This window comes from Lepisma saccharinum, chromosome 1, assembly GCF_977018435.1.
Source record: "Lepisma saccharinum chromosome 1, izLepSacc3.1, whole genome shotgun sequence".
NCBI classification, from domain to species: Eukaryota; Metazoa; Arthropoda; class Insecta; order Zygentoma; family Lepismatidae; genus Lepisma; species Lepisma saccharinum.
The window spans coordinates 218,447,510-218,465,870 of NC_139229.1; the positions used below are offsets into that span (position 1 = coordinate 218,447,510).

Genomic DNA, 18,361 nt, shown 5'->3' on the forward strand with positions numbered 1-18,361 from the left:
GAAATTTAGTTCTCAGGGACATATAGTGATTGTAGAATAAAAAAAGAAGCCTCAAATAATACAGCATAACAGATACAAATAACCCCTGGTGTTAATCAAACACTCAAAAAGTCAAGTAGTACTTGAAACGTACCCCGAATAAAAGACTATAAGGGTAAATAACATGGTAAGAAAAGTTTGGCAGGTGGACTTAAGAGCCACGTAGTCATCTGCTAACATCGTCTTGTCCTGTGATTTGTCATTATATTGTTAAGTAGTTATATTTAAGGGATGAAAGAAACAATATTAATAAACATTCAGTTATAGTACTCTTGGTAAAGGGGTTTCAGTGCTTAGAGAGATAATAATTTTAGTTACAGTAAAAGTTTGGCCTCTTATAAGTGCAAAAAGTACAAATATTAAACATTTCATACAGTTTATCTAGAAAGCAAAAGCAAAAATACAATAACTGCGCAACATACTTAAAAAATAAGCAAGCCATGATATTCTACTGCCCCATAATAAGACTAAAATATACTCGAAAATACTCTGACATAAGGTTGACGGCTATCTGAGATCGAAATTTTCAAGCTTTCTCTCATGCATAAAGTGGCTCTAGAAATCACTAAGCCTCAATAAAAATGGAAACATGCAGTAAAAGCACTTGGAGAGTTGTGGTGATCACATCATATGAAAAACATGCAAGAACAAGAATATATGGAACCCTACTCATATATTTAGGAAACTTTACCTACCCTAACAGTAAGAAAATACCGAGGAAACTCTAAAATAAACAAACTTTCCTAGGAAGCAAACCAAAAATAGCGTAGTGGAAGTCAATAAACCCTAACAACAACAACAAGATTCAACAACTACATCAAAACAAAAACAACAACAATAATAATAATAATACTAATAATAATAATAGTAATAATAAACTTTGTGGGTACAGTTTTACTTAAAAGTACTTCTTCCTTAGTGATTAGAGAAATTTTTTAAATAAAGAACAAAACTCAAAGTTAAGAATAAAAAATATAAGATACAAAAGGCAATAAATAGAAAAAATAATAAAAGAAGTTGAAAAAATTATCTTTGCAAGTCAAAATTGCAATAAACACTTCTGCAAAAATAGATGAAATTGTGATATTAGAGTAAAAAATGGAAATAAACTTTTAAAATAGCAAGTTAAAAGTTGAAAAATGTCTTTGTGAGTCCAAAATTTAATAACAAATGTTGCCTGAATAGAAGAAATTGTGATATTAGAGTAAAAAATGGAAATAAACTTTTAAAATAACAAGTTAAAAGTTGAAAAATGTCTTTGTGAGTCTAAATTCCCATGCGAACTCTTGCTTGATTCGTTCAAATAGCGTTTTCTGAGTAAAAATACACAAAAAATGCGAAATATTGTCTCTAACAGTAAAAAAACATCTGGTCAATTTTACATGAATCCTGATGTTTATAACCCAATAATCAAATGGGCCGTGGTTCGCAACCCCGAAATAAGAGCAAATAGTGGATCGCATCCACTTTAACCTGTAGATACTGGAACTGAATGTTCCTAGTTCAGCCAAATTCGTTACGCCTTAGGTTAAATAGTCTTTGCAATGTTACAAAAGGCGGCAGAAATACCGCGTAGATTACTTCCACCAAATAAAATTGGAACCTCAAAGAAAATCAATACTCGTGTGTAAAAATTTGGCGACACTTGACTTCCATTCAACTTCGGAAGAAGACCAAGCAATGGGGGCCGTAACAATAGAGAACCTTTTTTCTCCTCACGTGTCCATGAACGCGCGCGGTTTGGGGGTGCCGATGAATGCAACCACATAACAGGTTCTTCCGTAACAGGTTAATATTAATAACATGGATTCTGCTCGCATACTTCGTTTTCATATAGGATACATCGTTCAATTTCTTCGCCTTTAAAGCGAACATGTGTTATAATACCTTCTACCTCCGATCGAACGCGTCGGCACCAGTTGAATACGGGTAAATCCGGATCCTTAATTATACCAAATATAACTCACCACCGACGCCAAAATGGCCGAAAATGTCTTTTGTACATTAATGGAAAAACCATTAATTCCAAGTTCCCACGTGTGCCTAAAGCACCCATGACTCATATCCGGCAGAAACGCATTAATAAAATACAACAATAGTGTTAGAATAGTCCGAAAACGAACTCCATAATAGTGTCTTTTGTACCTTAATGGAGAAACCATTAATTCCAAACTCCAACGTCAGTATAAATCATCTGTGACTCATATCCGGCAGAAACGCATATATAATATACAACAAAAGGTTAGCTTAGGTCAAAAACGGAATACATAATAGTGTCTTTTGTGCACTAATGGAAAACCATTAATTTCAAACTCACACGTGTGCATGAGTCATCGATGACTCATCTCCTCCTCCACCCACGACACGTGGCGCTAGATTAAATAACAATAGCGTCACCCCTCGATAATGAATAAAAAAGCCATTAATGTCAATTAAAATGATGATTTATTGCTCTCATCTCATTCCAATTCTACTCATGCCCGCTAAGAACTCAGATATCGGTCCAAGGTTGCCCCCCCTGCCCTCCCTGTGGTTGCGCCACTGGGGTCTATAACACTACACAAAATGTATAGTCTTCCGATTAAGCTCCCGCGTAGCCGAACGTTTAGCGCTCTCGGCTTAGCTGCGAGTCGCCACGGCTTCGATCGTTCTATGCTGCCGAAATCGGTCTTTACCCAGCATCGAGAGGACTTCGGAGTTAGAAAGACAGAAAACAGCGCCGATGGGACTCGATGCGCTGACCATGCGCCACGAAAGACGCTCAAAGCGCTGTTCGGCCACGAAGTTTAGTTTAGTTTACAGTTCTGTAATTATAATTGAACGAGCAATTTCGCTCTACCATTTTTTATTTTAATTTAGAAAATGACTAATTAACATATTTTTCTCTCTAGTTCTTGCCAGATAATCTGCTTTAATTTGGAAACAGTAAGGAGGTTGGCAACCCTTGTTACCATGTGTGAATGAACATCTTACAATTTGACCAGAAAAATTTGTTCGAGTACACGCTATTCAGATGTTTCTGTTCAAAGGAAAAGTGTAAGCGTGATATTTGCATTGTTGAAACTCGGAAAACAGCTTCCGCAGTGGATGGCATTTGTTCGTCTTCACATTGTTGCCAACGCCGAAATTTTGTTCGAAGTTCCCGAAGACATTTTTCGAGCAAGGTTACGCCAGCTCGGAGATCAATAACGGAACACGGGCGTCCGTATAACCTTTATCCGACAGAGGAGAATCGCTTTCCGCTCGTCACTTGTTTTCCCAAGCCCCGTGTGTGCCTCTCGGCCTGTGCGTAACATGCCACTGAAGGTTTGTGTTCCTCGCGGTGCTGATGTAATGTGTGTGAACGAAGATCGTAGGCTTGTGCACGTGTATGTTGGAAGCTTCCTCCACAAGTCTAGCGAGTGAGTATTCAACCGTATTTACAACGCAGATACACGAAAGGTTATGGACCTTCGGAGCATTTTTCTTGGGTGTGGCAAAAAAAAAAAAAGTGATGCACACTGTGTTTTGTGGGTGAAGAAGGGGCACTGCATGTGTAAAGGGGGAAAGGGTAATTTTAAGCGTGACAACTAGCAAACAGGGTTCGGCAGTGTTCTTAATTGCGTGGAGGGGAGGGGGAGTGTTCTCTTTTTGTACAAATTACACATAGACTCAAGTTGTAGAACGAGGTATCGGAATTGCTATGAGCAGTGACGTCATGAATTTTATTCAAATCATGCCAGTTCTCTTTCTGTGCACCAGTTTTCTTCCTGTAGTGCGTTCCTATCCTTTTTTTATTCACTTCTGCAGGAAGTGCACCACGTGATTCGAGGGTCATTAGTTTCCATTCCCCTCCGCCCCCCCCCCCTTTCTCCGCTTCCCATGGGACGAGTGTTTTGCTTCTGGTCTCCATGCAGCCCGAGGCTTATGTAGTGGGCGGTGAGGCACTTGGTGGGGGGGGGGGGTAGGATTCCTTCTTGGAAAACAACACCATAAAAATTTTGTTCGAGAATTGACTGCCTCCCCCTCCTTTTCCATTTCCCCTTCTTTTCCTGTCCGAGTTAGCTCTTCACGCGCGGTGAATTCTTGCGCGTCCGTTCTCTCGCACCGAATTCCCATTCATAGTATTTGTTAACTGGTGGTCATTGCACTAAAATAATGAGAAACTTGTTATAAATACAATTAATAATAATGCTAAAATATTTTTAAAAGCAGCTAAAGAGATAGGTTTGGAAGTTAGCAAAGAGAAAAGTAAATATATGCTTACAGGCCGAAACCAAGTGTTAGGTAATAATTAAAATCTAATTATTGAATCAGTCTCGACATTCAAGTACTTCGGAGTTAGGGGTTATAATAACCAATGAGAATGACATTGAAGAGGAAATAAAAAGCAGACTTAATTCAGGAAATGCGTCTTATCCTTTTCTCTTCATAAACTTTTATCTTCTTGTATAATGTCTAAGAAACTAAAAGTTAAAAAATGCAAAACAGTAATTTTGCCTTTATTATTATGTGGATGTGAAACTTCGTCCCTTACATTAAGACAGGAACATAAATTAAGAGTATTTGAAAATAAAATCCTTAGAAATATATTTGAACCTAAAAGGGATGAGGAGACAGGTGAGTGGAGAAGGTTACATAATTTAGAACTACACAATTTATATTTCTGTCCAAATATTATTAGAATAATTAAATCAAGAAGGCTTAGGGTGGGCAGGCCATGTGGTACGAGTGAGAGAGGAAATAAGTTTACGGGATTCTTCGTTGGGAGACCTGGTGGTTAGAGACCGGTAGGAAGGCCAAGACGAAGATGAATGGATAACGTTGTGATGGACCTGAAGGAAGTCGGTAAGGATGGAAAAGATTGGATTGATCCTACCCAGTATAGGGTCAGATGGAAGGGTTGTGTTGCTGCAGCCATATACCTTCGGGTTTAAGAAGTGTAGAGAGTTCGTTAGTATGTTACCAAAGATAAGCTTCAGTGGTCGGCTTAAGTGGTCGGCTTAAGTGGTCTATCGGATAGTGTTCCCAGGGCAACCAACTTGTGATGATATCAACCTGGAATCCAACAGTCCGTTTATCTGCCTTCCTCAATATTTATATGAAGTTAACTGAGGGAGTTATATACGCCCGTAGAAAATGCACGATTGAGTCCTACTCACTGCAGGGCTTTCTTTAGAATTTTCTGTTTGTGAGTAGTGTTCTCGGTGGCACGACAGAATTGTCCTAAACGTTGCCACCTTCCTTCAATATTAGATGTTCATTTTTTTTAAGCGAATGCTGGCCAAAAGGGGGTATAACCCCCACCAAATTGCCCTTGGATATCCCACCCTCACGAGACGAGAACGTGTAATTGTGACGCCGCCAAATGTTGACAGGGGAGGCAGACAACCCCCCTCCCCCAATGAACAAGAAAAATAAATGTTTATTTGTAAGTCCACTTTATGCAAAGAAAGGCTAACCGGGAATCCAACTACAGTTTAAAGTGGGATCCGAAGACTATGTGCTTATGCTTACACCAGGTAAATATAAATAAATGCTCTTCAATCCCAAGTACGCAGTTTAGGATATATTAAATGTAATGCCCTTCAAACAATAATTTTCGTCCCCCCTCTTTTTTTCCCTCGCCTATACCGACGCCTAAAATAATGGAATAAGCCTCGTTGTTACCAAGAATAGAACTTCACAAGATAGGTACTCCACTCACTACTTTGTCCGTCAACGGTTCGCTTCCCCTGAAAAGACTACAGTTACTTCGGTGGAAGGAGAGAGCCAGGGGTGGGAGAGCATTTCCCATGAATGACCTTGGTGCCGGTCATTCATCGCTTTACACGGAGCTATTGTTCAGGAGATTTAGCGTCTAACTCTTTCAAAGTGCACGTCCCTTTTGATACGTGATTATCAATTATCATTAGCGTTATCTTATCAGATCACTACAAGGAAACAGTATGCCCAAAATGTAGGTCATAAACGTTCAAAGTGGGTGTGTGTGTGTTGAATACAGGATGTTTTGGGCGTAGTGGTATCAAGGGTTCTATACTCAGTGGAGGCACATAGTGGTTCTGATCACACTTTAAACTGTGGTTCCATTCCTGATTAGCCCATTTTAGCATAAAGTGGATTCATAGTGTGAATGTGGAACACATGCAGTAAGAAACCAGGTATTGTATTATTTTAACATACACTTACTATGATCGGTTACCATTGGCAATGATGCACATTATCGGATCAATGATTGAGTGAATGAAGCTATTTCAGTGAATATGCTAGTTTTACGCACATATCCCCTAGAATTTGTGAGGATAATAGACACTCAGAGAATATTTTCGGCTAGAGTTTCAACCCCCTGCTATCCTACAGATAGATAGGGGAGGCAATGTTTGATTTGTAACGAGGTAAAAAAAAATTGAGGGTCCAAGACTTCTAGGGGAAAGGTCTTGTCCCCACATAATCACTTACATGCTGACTGAAGTCAGGTTTACATGATACATAGTGTATGAGGTACTCCTTGCTTAAATTAAACTTAGGAGTCGAATCATACATAATTTTTACCCTGTATGTCCGTTTTACTTCAAAACGGTAACATACAAATATACTTAAACTGACAATGATTTTTACTTTAAAAGAAATTAAAAAAAACATGATGTCTTTGTTGGAATTTAATTAATGGCATAGAATAGGATGTGATTTTCACATTATCAGTATGCCATTGAATTATGTATGTAAATTCATCAGCATGTTATTTTTTGAATACATTAAGGGTAATAGTTTTTTATCGCAGACGTGAAAATGTATCTACGTCAAGTAAATTACTCGTATGTTTATGTAAAATACGTATGTACTACATTACCTCTCCAACCCTGATTGTGAATCGACCACTCAACCTCACAGAGACGGCACAAATTATTCGTTCTTTTTTATTTCCTTTTTCAAGTCCGCATTATATCCGGTTGTAGGAGACTTAGAGATTGAGACGACCTTTTTAAAAACGGGGCAAGACTGAGGACGACCAACCCCTGTGCTATCGAGGTCGGACGAGATTTTAGATCCGAGACTTTAGGGTGTAACTTATTCAGGCATACCAAGCCATCTCATTATTTTTCCAGAGCCTATATATTTTGTTTATCGTAATAATAAAGTCAATCCATTAGTGGCAACAACTGTGACTCTACGCATCGTAGTTGCATACAGTACAGTATAGATAATCCGACGTTCCGTATAACCCGAGGTAAAATAAAAGGTAACTTTAAAGGGCTTGTCGTATAAGAACATCGAGCGCTATCCCATCTCGTGAATCGCGTAAGTACGTAACACGCAGTAGCTTGATGAAGAGTTGGTGTTCTAAGTCCACTTTATGCACTGTAAGGCTGATCGGGACTGGACCTACAGTTTAAAGTGGGATCGAACCATTATGTGCCTCTACCGGGTATCGAACCCGGGACCTCTTGATTAATAGCTTGATGGGGAATCTCACATGCTTACGTAACATTTCCATCTCAGATACTGTATATACCATCTTTCATATTTTTCTTTGTTACTGTATTGTTGTTCATTTTGTCACTTCTGATTTTCCATAGGTTATTCCGTATAGTAGCACTTTTTTTTTTTTAAAAAAAATGCTGGGTATATTCGCTAGAAGTAGCTATACAAAAATACAAACAAATATTTTAGCATCTGCAAAACTCTCTCTCTTGTCCCTCAACGTGGGCACCATTTGTAGCTCTACACATAACCAAACGATACTCAAGCTCGCCGAGTGTTGACCATCATTTGAGGCGTTATTAGCGCAACTACTTACACGATACGCTTTCTCAAATCACCCAAATCGTGAACTCCTCTTGTACTTACACAATATATTTCATGAAGCTCCATGCAAAAAAGTCTAATGGTAACAAATCTGGCGATCTCGGTGGCCAAGCAGTTGGGCCTCCTCTTCCGATCCAACGTTCAGGAAACGTTCCATTCAGAAACGTGTGCATGCGTGACTCAGCAGCTCTATTGATCGTAAAAGTGGACTACTAAAATCTGGGATCGATGGTCTATCGAGACGATATAAGGAGTAGTTTTCGCATTATAAGTAGTTATTTTTGTATACTTCTAACCCGGACACCCTGTATAATTTGTGGTAGTCTCGGTCCCGTCCATCCCGAATTATCAGGACTGTACACTCAGGATAAAATTTCAAGTGTCAAAACGAGGCCTCTTGTAGAAAAACGTTATGAAGGAAGGTTGTCTTCCTTAAAAGATCTACACTGTAAAAATACGTGCGGCGACACACTGTGTAGCCTCATACTATATTTCAAGACGAGATTTAGACGATAACAAGGACAGTGTTTATCGAGATGAGACCGAGACAGACCTCCTCACACAAGAAGACTCGCTATGAGGGCCCTCATCAATGTCTTCAATAGTCACACCACTCGTGGAGGCAAGGATCACCGGTTCCCTGTTCCCTACTAGCAGTTTATTTGCGCCAGACACATCAGTGTACACTCTGTCCCGGGAATATTTGGAGCAAGCGAAAGAAAACGTGTCCTTTGCGCAAGTAATGACGCGAGAGGGCTCGACCAAGTCACGCGTCAAGGACGATGTGAATGAGTGGAGGGGAAAACGCCATCAGTTACCAGCAGCACGCACTGCATTGCTCCGCCCACCCGTTTTTTCCCCTTCTCTACCTTTATGCGCGTTCATGCTCCACAGGTTTCCGAGACAGACTGTACATGCCGATATATCAAGAATCATACATCATGCTGTTTCGTTGCGAGAACTGGCTGACGTGTAATAATAGTGTGTGTACAGATCTCTTTTAAATTAATCCAGAATTATGAAGATGGATTGCAGTGTCGTGTCCAGAAATTTCCTAGATTGAGATGGCCTAGGGGGCTACGCCTTTTCCTAGGCGTCGGTCTCGTAATTCGACAAAGCTTTGCCAAAAACGTTCAGTAGCAACTTATCCCGGGCACGCCACTGACATCCCCAAGTGAACGCCTGTGTTTTGTGAATTTTGGCTATTCGAAATCTGTTATTGATTACTACCAGTGCACCAGCATTAAAAAAAAAAATTTAAAAAAATAAACTAGAAATAACGAGCTCTGAACAACCCTATTTCCCCACAGAAATATTTTATTTGAAAGTATTTTCGGAAAATACGTCTTGGTGTAGCATATGGCGAAATGAATCTAATCCTGACCGCATGTAATTCCTCCCCAGGAAGGTAATTTGCATTCATTCTCGTGGCGGTGGTTTCTTATGCCTCGGAATGACTTTTCCTTTGCCTGAGAAAGAGTTTATTGATCGCAGGAATGTTCTAGGCGAAGATTGCTCGCTTCTTTCTCGCTTCCATTTTCGCATTCGCTCTAGATGCCGTGGAGAGGGAAGGTAAGTGGGGGGACGAGAGTTTCCAAATTAAGTCAGATGTGATGGAAATTACTTTTTTTTAATCCAAAATGTGGGAGGAATACGTGATAGGGTTCGTTTAAGAACTGAGTGCTGTTTGATTTCCGGCTTATTCAGCACACGCCATGATTTTTTAAATTTACGTCTTTTCTGATGAAGTTGTAGCCTTGTAGGAATAAATTTAAAGGCACAAACGATTATAATGAAAGTGCGACAAGTACCTCTGAGTAAGAGTAAATACATGGATGTCGTTTGCATCAAATGTAGCTTTAAGATTCGAGATAAAGTAAACGTATACCCACAAGTTACCTGATATATGTAGCATTCAAAGAAAACAGGAGTAACCTCAGATTGAAAAGAGATTTCACACAGGCCTTTACAGACGACTAAAGCACATATAAAACAGCGTGGAGTGGTCGCTGCTTTTGAAATAAGAATACACTGGTAGAGTTTTGATCCCGATACACATCGGCGCGGGGCATTCACTGAAGAAACAATCTAATTTAAATTCCAGGAACGCAAGAATTGTAGTCAATATTGGCTTGAGCAACTTGTTGCTGAGAAATGGCAAAAGAGGTAGTCAACAAGGCATTGGGCAACTTATGACTGAGAAATGGTAAGAAGAAAGGTTGTCGACATGGCATTGAGCAACTCATGACTGAGAAATGGCAAGAAAGTTAGTAACTAATAGTTGAGAAATGACTATAGTGGTACTCAACATGGCTTTGAGCAACTTGCGGCTAAGAAAAGGCAAGAGAGGTAGTCTACTTAGCATTGAGCAATTTATAACAGAAATGTGCAAGAATGGTAGTCGACATGCGATTGACCAACTCATGGCTGAGAAATGGCAAGAAAGTTAGTGAACATGGCATTGAGCAACTAACAGTTGAGAAATGACTAGAGTGGTACTCAACAAGGCATTGAGCAGTCTACGTAGCATTGAACAATTTATAACTGAGAAATGTGCAAGAGTGGTAGTCGACATTGCATTGAGCAACTTATGAGAAATGGCAAGAGTGGTAGTCGACATGGCATTGAATGAGCAACTTATAACGTGATAAATGAGCAAGAGAGGTAGTCGACATGCGATTGAGCAATTTGTGACTGAGAAATGGCAATGGTCGTCGACATGGCATTGAGCAAGTTTTAGCTGAGAAATGACAAGAGCTTCAGTTAACATGGACGTTTAGTAATGAATGATGATCCTATTTTTCATGATTACGTATGAAGACGTAAAAAAGAAGTCAAACTTATGCTCAGATGAGACAATCAGGAGGACTGTTCCTGCAGTATAAAGTGGGATTCGAACCCCTTCTATAGTGCTTTCAATTTCGCAATCGAACCCGGAACCAGGGACGGTGCCAGAAATTTTTGACCGGGTGGACAGGATACACATATTGATAAATTAGGGTGGGCAGATATAAAGCAACCTCTCTCTATATATATATATGCAATATAGTTTTCACAAATATGCATTTTCTCTCCCTCTTTGACCCTCTCTCCCGATTTCCTCTGTATTTCTTTCCCCATTTATTTTTGCTGGTGTACGTTTTCTTGTTTATCCTTTACATACCTTTTTCCTCTGTGCCCCCACCCTTTCTCTCTATCTCTCTCACATACGCACATGCTTGCGCGTAATCCTTTTGTCAATTATTGTAATCAAATTTCTCATCTGTATTCTCTCTATCCACTCCACTCTAGAAAAAGGTGGCGAAGGGACTGGATGCCGTCACCTATTTAAAAAGAAAACACTTTTAAAAGGTCCTGGTCTGTAAAGATCCGTTGCTTCTCATGGTTTTCCAATCTCTATAATTTCTTCTGTCTGTCATTTGTCAGTCTTGATATTATCTCCCCATTTCTCTCTTATTTAAGCCCCCTTCCTTTCATTGTATCTCACTGTCCATGCTTTCAACTGTTCACTGTATACTTTGCTTTGTATAGTGGATATATTGTCTTATCCCTTCAAATTAAGAAGGAATTCTTCACATACTTGGATCAGTGGCGAAGCGTGACAAATTTTACGTAGTCATCGCAATATTTGCCAAACGTCAGGGTCGATCTTTCAACGGAGGGGGTGGCACAATATTTCTCTGCGATAAACGCCAAGGTCATTGCCAATTCAATGTAAAAGCTCATACCACAGACCTTACGACTACAAAAGGCACATAATTCTATCCCATACGACGAGAATTATTAAATATGATGCAAACTGAAATGCAAACACCTCAATTGTCCCGTTTAAGAGGTAAGAAGAACTTTTATGGTTCGCCGTCAATTGTTGTTTTGATAATGAAAAGCATATTCATATCGCTCAATGTGGAAATAGCAGACGTTCGAGTGGTGTGCCCAGGATTTCCGAAGGGGGTGGGGGGGTATACGTGTACTTTTTAGTAGTCATCCCTGAAGTCCTCATTTTGCTATCTTGGCGGGAGGGTTCGGCGCGAGGGCGCGGCGTAGTACTCGAACCTCATTTCCATGCGCTAAGATCAGCGAATCTCTTGCGTATTTCGAGCTGTTTCATGCTGTCGCTTGGCTTATTTCGCACAAATATGCGACTATTCTGACTTATTGTTTCTACTGCTTCTCTAAAATATATAAAATTCAATATTTTTATTATTTTGCTTGGTCATCGCCGCATCTCCCGATGACCGGACGCCTCACCTCTGACTTGGATACTGTATTAGGTGAACTTAGCAAATAACAGTAGGGCTGTTCTGTTTAATTCATGCAAAAATTATGAAAGATATGGAAGAAATTCTTTATCAATGCAAGAGGCAGCGAAAGTTAATAGGTTTCAAGAGTTTGTGAAACCTGCGCTGCCCCTAGGAGAGGGGGGCAAGGCTGCACCGTACATGGAGGGAAGCCGTCTAGCAGCAAAAATATTTGTAATGTAATCTTAGCATACCCACTGAAGGCACATAGGGGTTCGGATTCCACTTTAAACTATAGGTCCAGTCCGGATTAGCCTTACTATGCATAAAGTGGACTTAAAACAACAACAACAACAACAACAAAAAAAAATACAAATAAAATTTTAGCGTTTAGATTCGGATAGCAAGTTATGCCAAGATATGCAACTAATTTAGAGTTGCATAGTTTTTGCCCTCCTTTATTTGCCACTATTACAGGTCAACAATATTGTGAGTTTCCAACTGGAAAGAGTGCTGCTTCCTGGATGAGGGTTAAGGAATGATCCTTTTACTTGGCTCACGGGGATTTTACAAATTGAAAAGTGCATATGAATATTTGCATTTAATTTATGTCTTATTGGGAAAGTTTTAAAACACACAAGGAACGAACATATATTGTTCATTCTGCATTAAACTTTTCTAGCATAAATACGAGAATTTTCACAGAAGATATCACTGAATATGTTAAAAATAAAGGAATTTGCGCAAAATGAATTTCGAAAAATCGATGCCATTAAGGAAGCGATAGGGTTCAATAGAAACAAGCATGGCGCTTGCAAAAACAAATACTTTTACATATATTGTGGAAAGTAATCTAGTAAAAAAAAAAAAAATTCACACGTAGCAATTCTTCTCTTAAGACTCTTGGAAAAAGTTTCATTTACTGACAATTATCACCATAGGCACCAATTTTAGGGGGCAAGACGCTATCTGCCTTCCAAATTTTTATATATATATAAAAAATATTGTGTCAATATTGCCCACAATATTTATGTGACGTTGGTTTCACTATCGAAATCCATTACCCAAAACGCTAGGATATGGAAGCCTTGTCATGGATCAAAGTTCTATTCATATCAAATGGAAATAACGCGAATAAGGTGTTTGTTTCATTTACGTGTTTCGCTGTTTTAAGATATTTGTTTTGTCCTGTAAGATTTTGTACTTTTACTTTCTTTAATATGGTGTTGTCTCTTTAATTTTATCTCTGGCTGCCACTAGCGAACTGAGTAGCTACGACCCCTTCAGAAATATTCAGAAAATCAAAATTTTCATTGCAAAATCGGTAGAGAAGTAAGCCGCGCGTCAGGCTAAGTTTGCAGCAGGTTTTATGTATCAATCCGCGCGGGAACTGAGCACAGAATCTTCCGTGCCAGTCTTGCCTCAACCGCCGAGATGCTTACATCGCAGACACTGAGAAAATCCACAGTATTGCCAACCGCACAACACATCAAAACCCGCATGCATGTCAAGCGGAATATATTTGTGTTTCTTTTTGTCTCCTGAAACATAACATTTTAGAAGTACTTTCGGCGCATAAATTATTTAAAAAATGTGTCATTACTTAATATAAATGCGAAATATATTCGAAACATGAGAGTATATTTCCCAGGGGGGCAAACAAGTCACATTTCCCCCAAAAGAGTGTAGTTCCCTAATAACATTGCTTAAATTTGAATTTATTGTGTTAATGCAATAATTAACACATATTATTGTGGCTAAAATGAAATTATATGTGTGAAATACATAATTTTTGGTTGACTTTCATTTTCCAGGGAGGGAACGGCCCCCTTGCCCCCCCTTCCGGACGCCCATGAGCATGTGTGTATATTTCGAGCACGCAAAAATAAAAATAAACAAAGATATAAGTAAACAACGACAGGCCCTCTTGAATTTAATGACAAATTATTGTTTTTGGTTTATAAAAAAATACGTTTATGAAAACCTTTGTTACTGTAAGACACACGCACTTCAAGTTATACCAGCAAAAAAAAAAAAGTATGATTTGTTATTGTGGATATATACAATCAGGTGCATTGTCTGCTGCTATTATTCTGGTTACAATTTATGAATCACTTCACTAAACCAGGATTCAAATCTTGGTCTGTCCATTTCTTGATAATCATCCATCCCTTTCCTTGCACGGAACAGTAAATATATGCGCCTTCAACAAAGACGTCATTGCCGTCAGTGGGTGAAACAATAAGCCTCCCCCTTCCCCTCTCCCTTTCTCGTCGGTTTCTTCAGCCCTGGCGGTGGTTTTGCATGGTGATATATATATATATATATATATATATATATATATATATATAAAATCAATATAACGCTCCAAATAATAAACATGTTTCTTCTCACGGGGATATCTTTTAATACCGGGGACATTCTTTTGTAGTCAAACAACAAACAATCGTTTCCTCTTCCTAAACTCAAACCGCAAATCATTCAACACCCGGGATACAGTTCGTGCGCACATTGACGGCAAATCACCTCACGCCCTGTTTTACTTTAATCTTGTTTCCGTAAGGAGGATTATGCATTTTAAACAACTTGCTTTATTTGAAGAGCTTTTCCCTTCGGATGAAGCCCACAATAACACTCACTGAACAGGAGACTTCGATTCAGCCATTCTCGCCGTTGTATAGCACGATTATTAATCACAATAAACATAGGGTTAAAATAGTGGGATGTGTAACACTGGTATCACGGATTCCACGCGCTCTGCAACGTATTCAGTCTTGCTCGACTCGCACTTGGGCTTTAGCGATTCCTCAGCGCAATACAAACTCCAGTTGGCGAATCTGCGGATCCAAGTTCGTCTGCACAGTGATTGCATCCGATCAAGTCCACACCTGCTAATGGATGTATTATTTTGTCTGTATTTTACAAATTAAATAACTGTTTTCTTGCAAGTATGCAGTTGTGTCGGAATAGAACCCGTCTCAGTGGAACTATATTCTTGCGCGCACGTTTGGATCTACATATGCGAAAACCTGCTGCAAGGTTAACCTGACGCTTGGCTTAGAAAAGAAGAAAGGTGTAAATGCAAGCTCCCGTTAAAATGATCCCAGATTACTATTTCTGTCTTCAAGTACAATTTTAATACAGTGAAAATTCTAAATATACGAAATATTTATTGTGCATCAATCCACCAGAACGAAAGCTACGTTCGTATTATCCACATTTACAATTCCAGCCCCTTGTGAAAACAAAGCCTGCGTACGCCAGTGCTGAAAAGTGAGTACTATATCGACAGTCGATATTTACGACTAGCACGAGTTAATATTAAAATATTTATAATAATAAAATAGCCCGCGGCTCAAGAGCCCTTGATGGGCCTAGGTCGATCTCCCGACTGCCAGTCTCCCTCCCACAATGATACTTAGAGGTGTAGAGATCTTCAACCAGTATTGTTGTGACGTGGGGTCAGCACGTCGAACCCCCTGCCGTTATAGAATATTTCCGATACCGGATTACGCTACTCGCTCGTAGCTCCCCAATATTCTCACGATGGTGGGTGGGCCACCGGTCCTATATACAGGCCGAGAACCCAGAGACTGAACCCAGGCGGACTCGAACCCATGCCGTCCCGCAGTCGGAGTCCAAAGCACAACACCTTAGACCGCATGGCCACGGAGGAGGACTACTAAAATATTTGCATGAACATCAAATAATGTAAAATACATTGGACAAGAGTCTTCTTGGATTTTAGAACATATTTTAGGGGTTCTAAGCCACACTTGGTACGAGACCTATTCTTTTTATTAATTTAACCACAATGGTAAACCTATTTTTGATGATGTTTCTGTATATTATTGCAAATCTGTGATTTTGTCACCTCACACTTGGTACGAGGCCTATTGTTTTTATTAATTTAACCACAGTGGTAAACCTATTTTGATGATGTTTTTGTTGATTTTATACTATTGCAACTCTGTGATTTTTTCATCTAACACTCGTACCGAGTGGCCTATTGTTTTTATTAATTTAACCACAGTGGTAAACCTATTTTGATGATGTTTTTGTTGATTTTATACTATTGCAACTCTGTGATTTTTTCATCTAACACTCGGTACGAGTGTCATAATTTCTTTCGAGTTAAAGTACGCAACATTACATAATATTGTGATGCCCCCATATTAAGCTTCCTTTATTGTATTTTTATAAGGGTAAACTATTGCTTGCATCATGCTTATGCAACAGTTTATTACATAACATTACGCAACATTACAATGGCACAGAAGTTAACCTGTTGCATCATGTTTATGCAAACAGGTTATTACGTAATATTATGATGACTTGTATCTGACGTGGTGTCTACTGTTTTTCAACATGGTTTTGCGCTTAGACTATTTAAACAGTTTTCGCATTACAGATTAGTCAGTATCGTGAGAGTGGTTGAAGAGTACGAAGGTGTTGTAGCAGTGCTCGTCATTTTTGATAAAAGCTAAGTTTTTAAACTTATTTTAAAGCTACATACTATTTTATTATTTTTAAGTTTAAAAAAGTGTATCAAGTGATTTTTTTCATAGTAATTTCGAACAGATTGAGTTTTGATGTGATCAGATGTTACTTGTCTCCGGAAATTCTGTTTAAATAACATAGCTGAAATTTTTTTATCGTAATAGCTACAATTATTTTATTTTGAAGGTGGTTCAAGTAGTTTTTCATACAGATTGAATTTGTATAAATTTGTATTTGTATTGAATTTTGTATTTTTCCCTGAGAAAAGTTCGCGGCTCAGTCAATGCGATGAGTTGTGTGATGATGCTGTCTGTTTCCGCGTTTGACTCATACCAATCGTCGGTATATCGTCTCCTTCCTTCCCTCGCCTCATGAAGCTCGTCCATCCTATCGGCCAACTTTTTGCCTGCAGCCCGAAAAAGAGAATCGGGATTCTGCAAGTTTTTCATACCGCTTATTTTGCGAAGATTGTCCATAAAAATCATCTCGCACGGTGGACGAAATTGAGGTGCTATTTTGCTTAAGTCAACAAGCCTCGCGACACGTCGAATGTGTACGCAAAAATCTTGTGCAGCATTTCAAGTGGTAAGTCGGTTATACGAGTTGTCATTTTCACGAGGGGTTATTTAAATAGAAGTTTCTCGGTATTTATATATACATTTTCTCAGGGAAAAATACAAAACGCACAATCAACTCAAAATTCAATAAGATTCTATTTACTAGAAAAAAAACACTTTTAAACTTACGATAGTTGATAGAATGTAACTTAAAAGACAATAGTTATAATTATAATAATTTTTTTTCAGCTCTGGTATTTATATATATATTTTCTCCGGAAAAAATACAAAATTCAATACAAATACAAATTTATACAAATTCAATCTGTATGAAAAACTACTTGAACCACCTTCAAAATAAAATAATTGTAGCTATTACGATAAACAATTTTCAGCTATGTTATTTATACAGAATTTCCGGAGACAACAAGTAACATCTGATCACATCAAAACTCAATCTGTTCGAAATTACTATGAAAAAAATCACTTGATACACTTTTTTAAACTTAAAAATAATAAAATAGTATGTAGCTTTAAAATAAGTTTAAAAACTTAGCTTTTATCAAAAATGACGAGCACTGCTACAGCACCTTCGTACTCTTCAACCACTCTCACGATACTGACTAATCTGTAATGCGAAAACTGTTTAAATAGTCTAAGCGCAAAACCATGTTGAAAAACAGTAGACACCACGTCAGATACAAGTCATCATAATATTACGTAATAACCTGTTTGCATAAACATGATGCAACAGGTTAACTTCTGTGCCATTGTAATGTTGCGTAATGTTATGTAATAAACTGTTGCATAAGCATGATGCAAGCAATAGTTTACCCTTATAAAAATACAATAAAGGAAGCTTAATATGGGGGCATCACAATATTATGTAATGTTGCGTACTTTAACTCGAAAGAAATTATGACACTCGTACCGAGTGTTAGATGAAAAAATCACAGAGTTGCAATAGTATAAAATCAACAAAAACATCATCAAAATAGGTTTACCACTGTGGTTAAATTAATAAAAACAATAGGCCTCGTACCAAGTGTGAGGTGACAAAATCACAGATTTGCAATAGTATACAGAAACATCATCAAAAATAGGTTTACCATTGTGGTTAAATTAATAAAAAGAATAGGCCTCGTACCAAGTGTGGCTTAGAACCCCTAAAATATATGTACTGATTTTCTTCTTTTTTTTAAAAAAAAAAACAGACGGAAATGATGAATGGTAGTCAGC

The 18,361-nt window shown here is 38.5% G+C and overlaps 1 protein-coding gene across 2 annotated transcripts in view; it reads left to right on the forward strand.

The window, feature by feature from the left end:
- The window catches only part of lin-28 (protein lin-28 homolog), a 118,383-nt gene that overhangs the window by 42,870 nt on the left and 57,152 nt on the right, over positions 1-18,361 (forward strand). Inside the window, exon 1 of one of the 2 annotated variants that reach the window (XM_083127976.1) lies at positions 3,336-3,440. The exons of the other annotated variant lie outside the window; for it this stretch is intronic. Coding sequence (XP_082984102.1) covers positions 3,410-3,440 — 31 coding nt within the window. The 5' untranslated portion in view covers positions 3,336-3,409. Of the gene's footprint in view, positions 1-3,335; positions 3,441-18,361 lie in introns of those variants that run through there. 2 annotated transcript variants of the gene reach the window in all.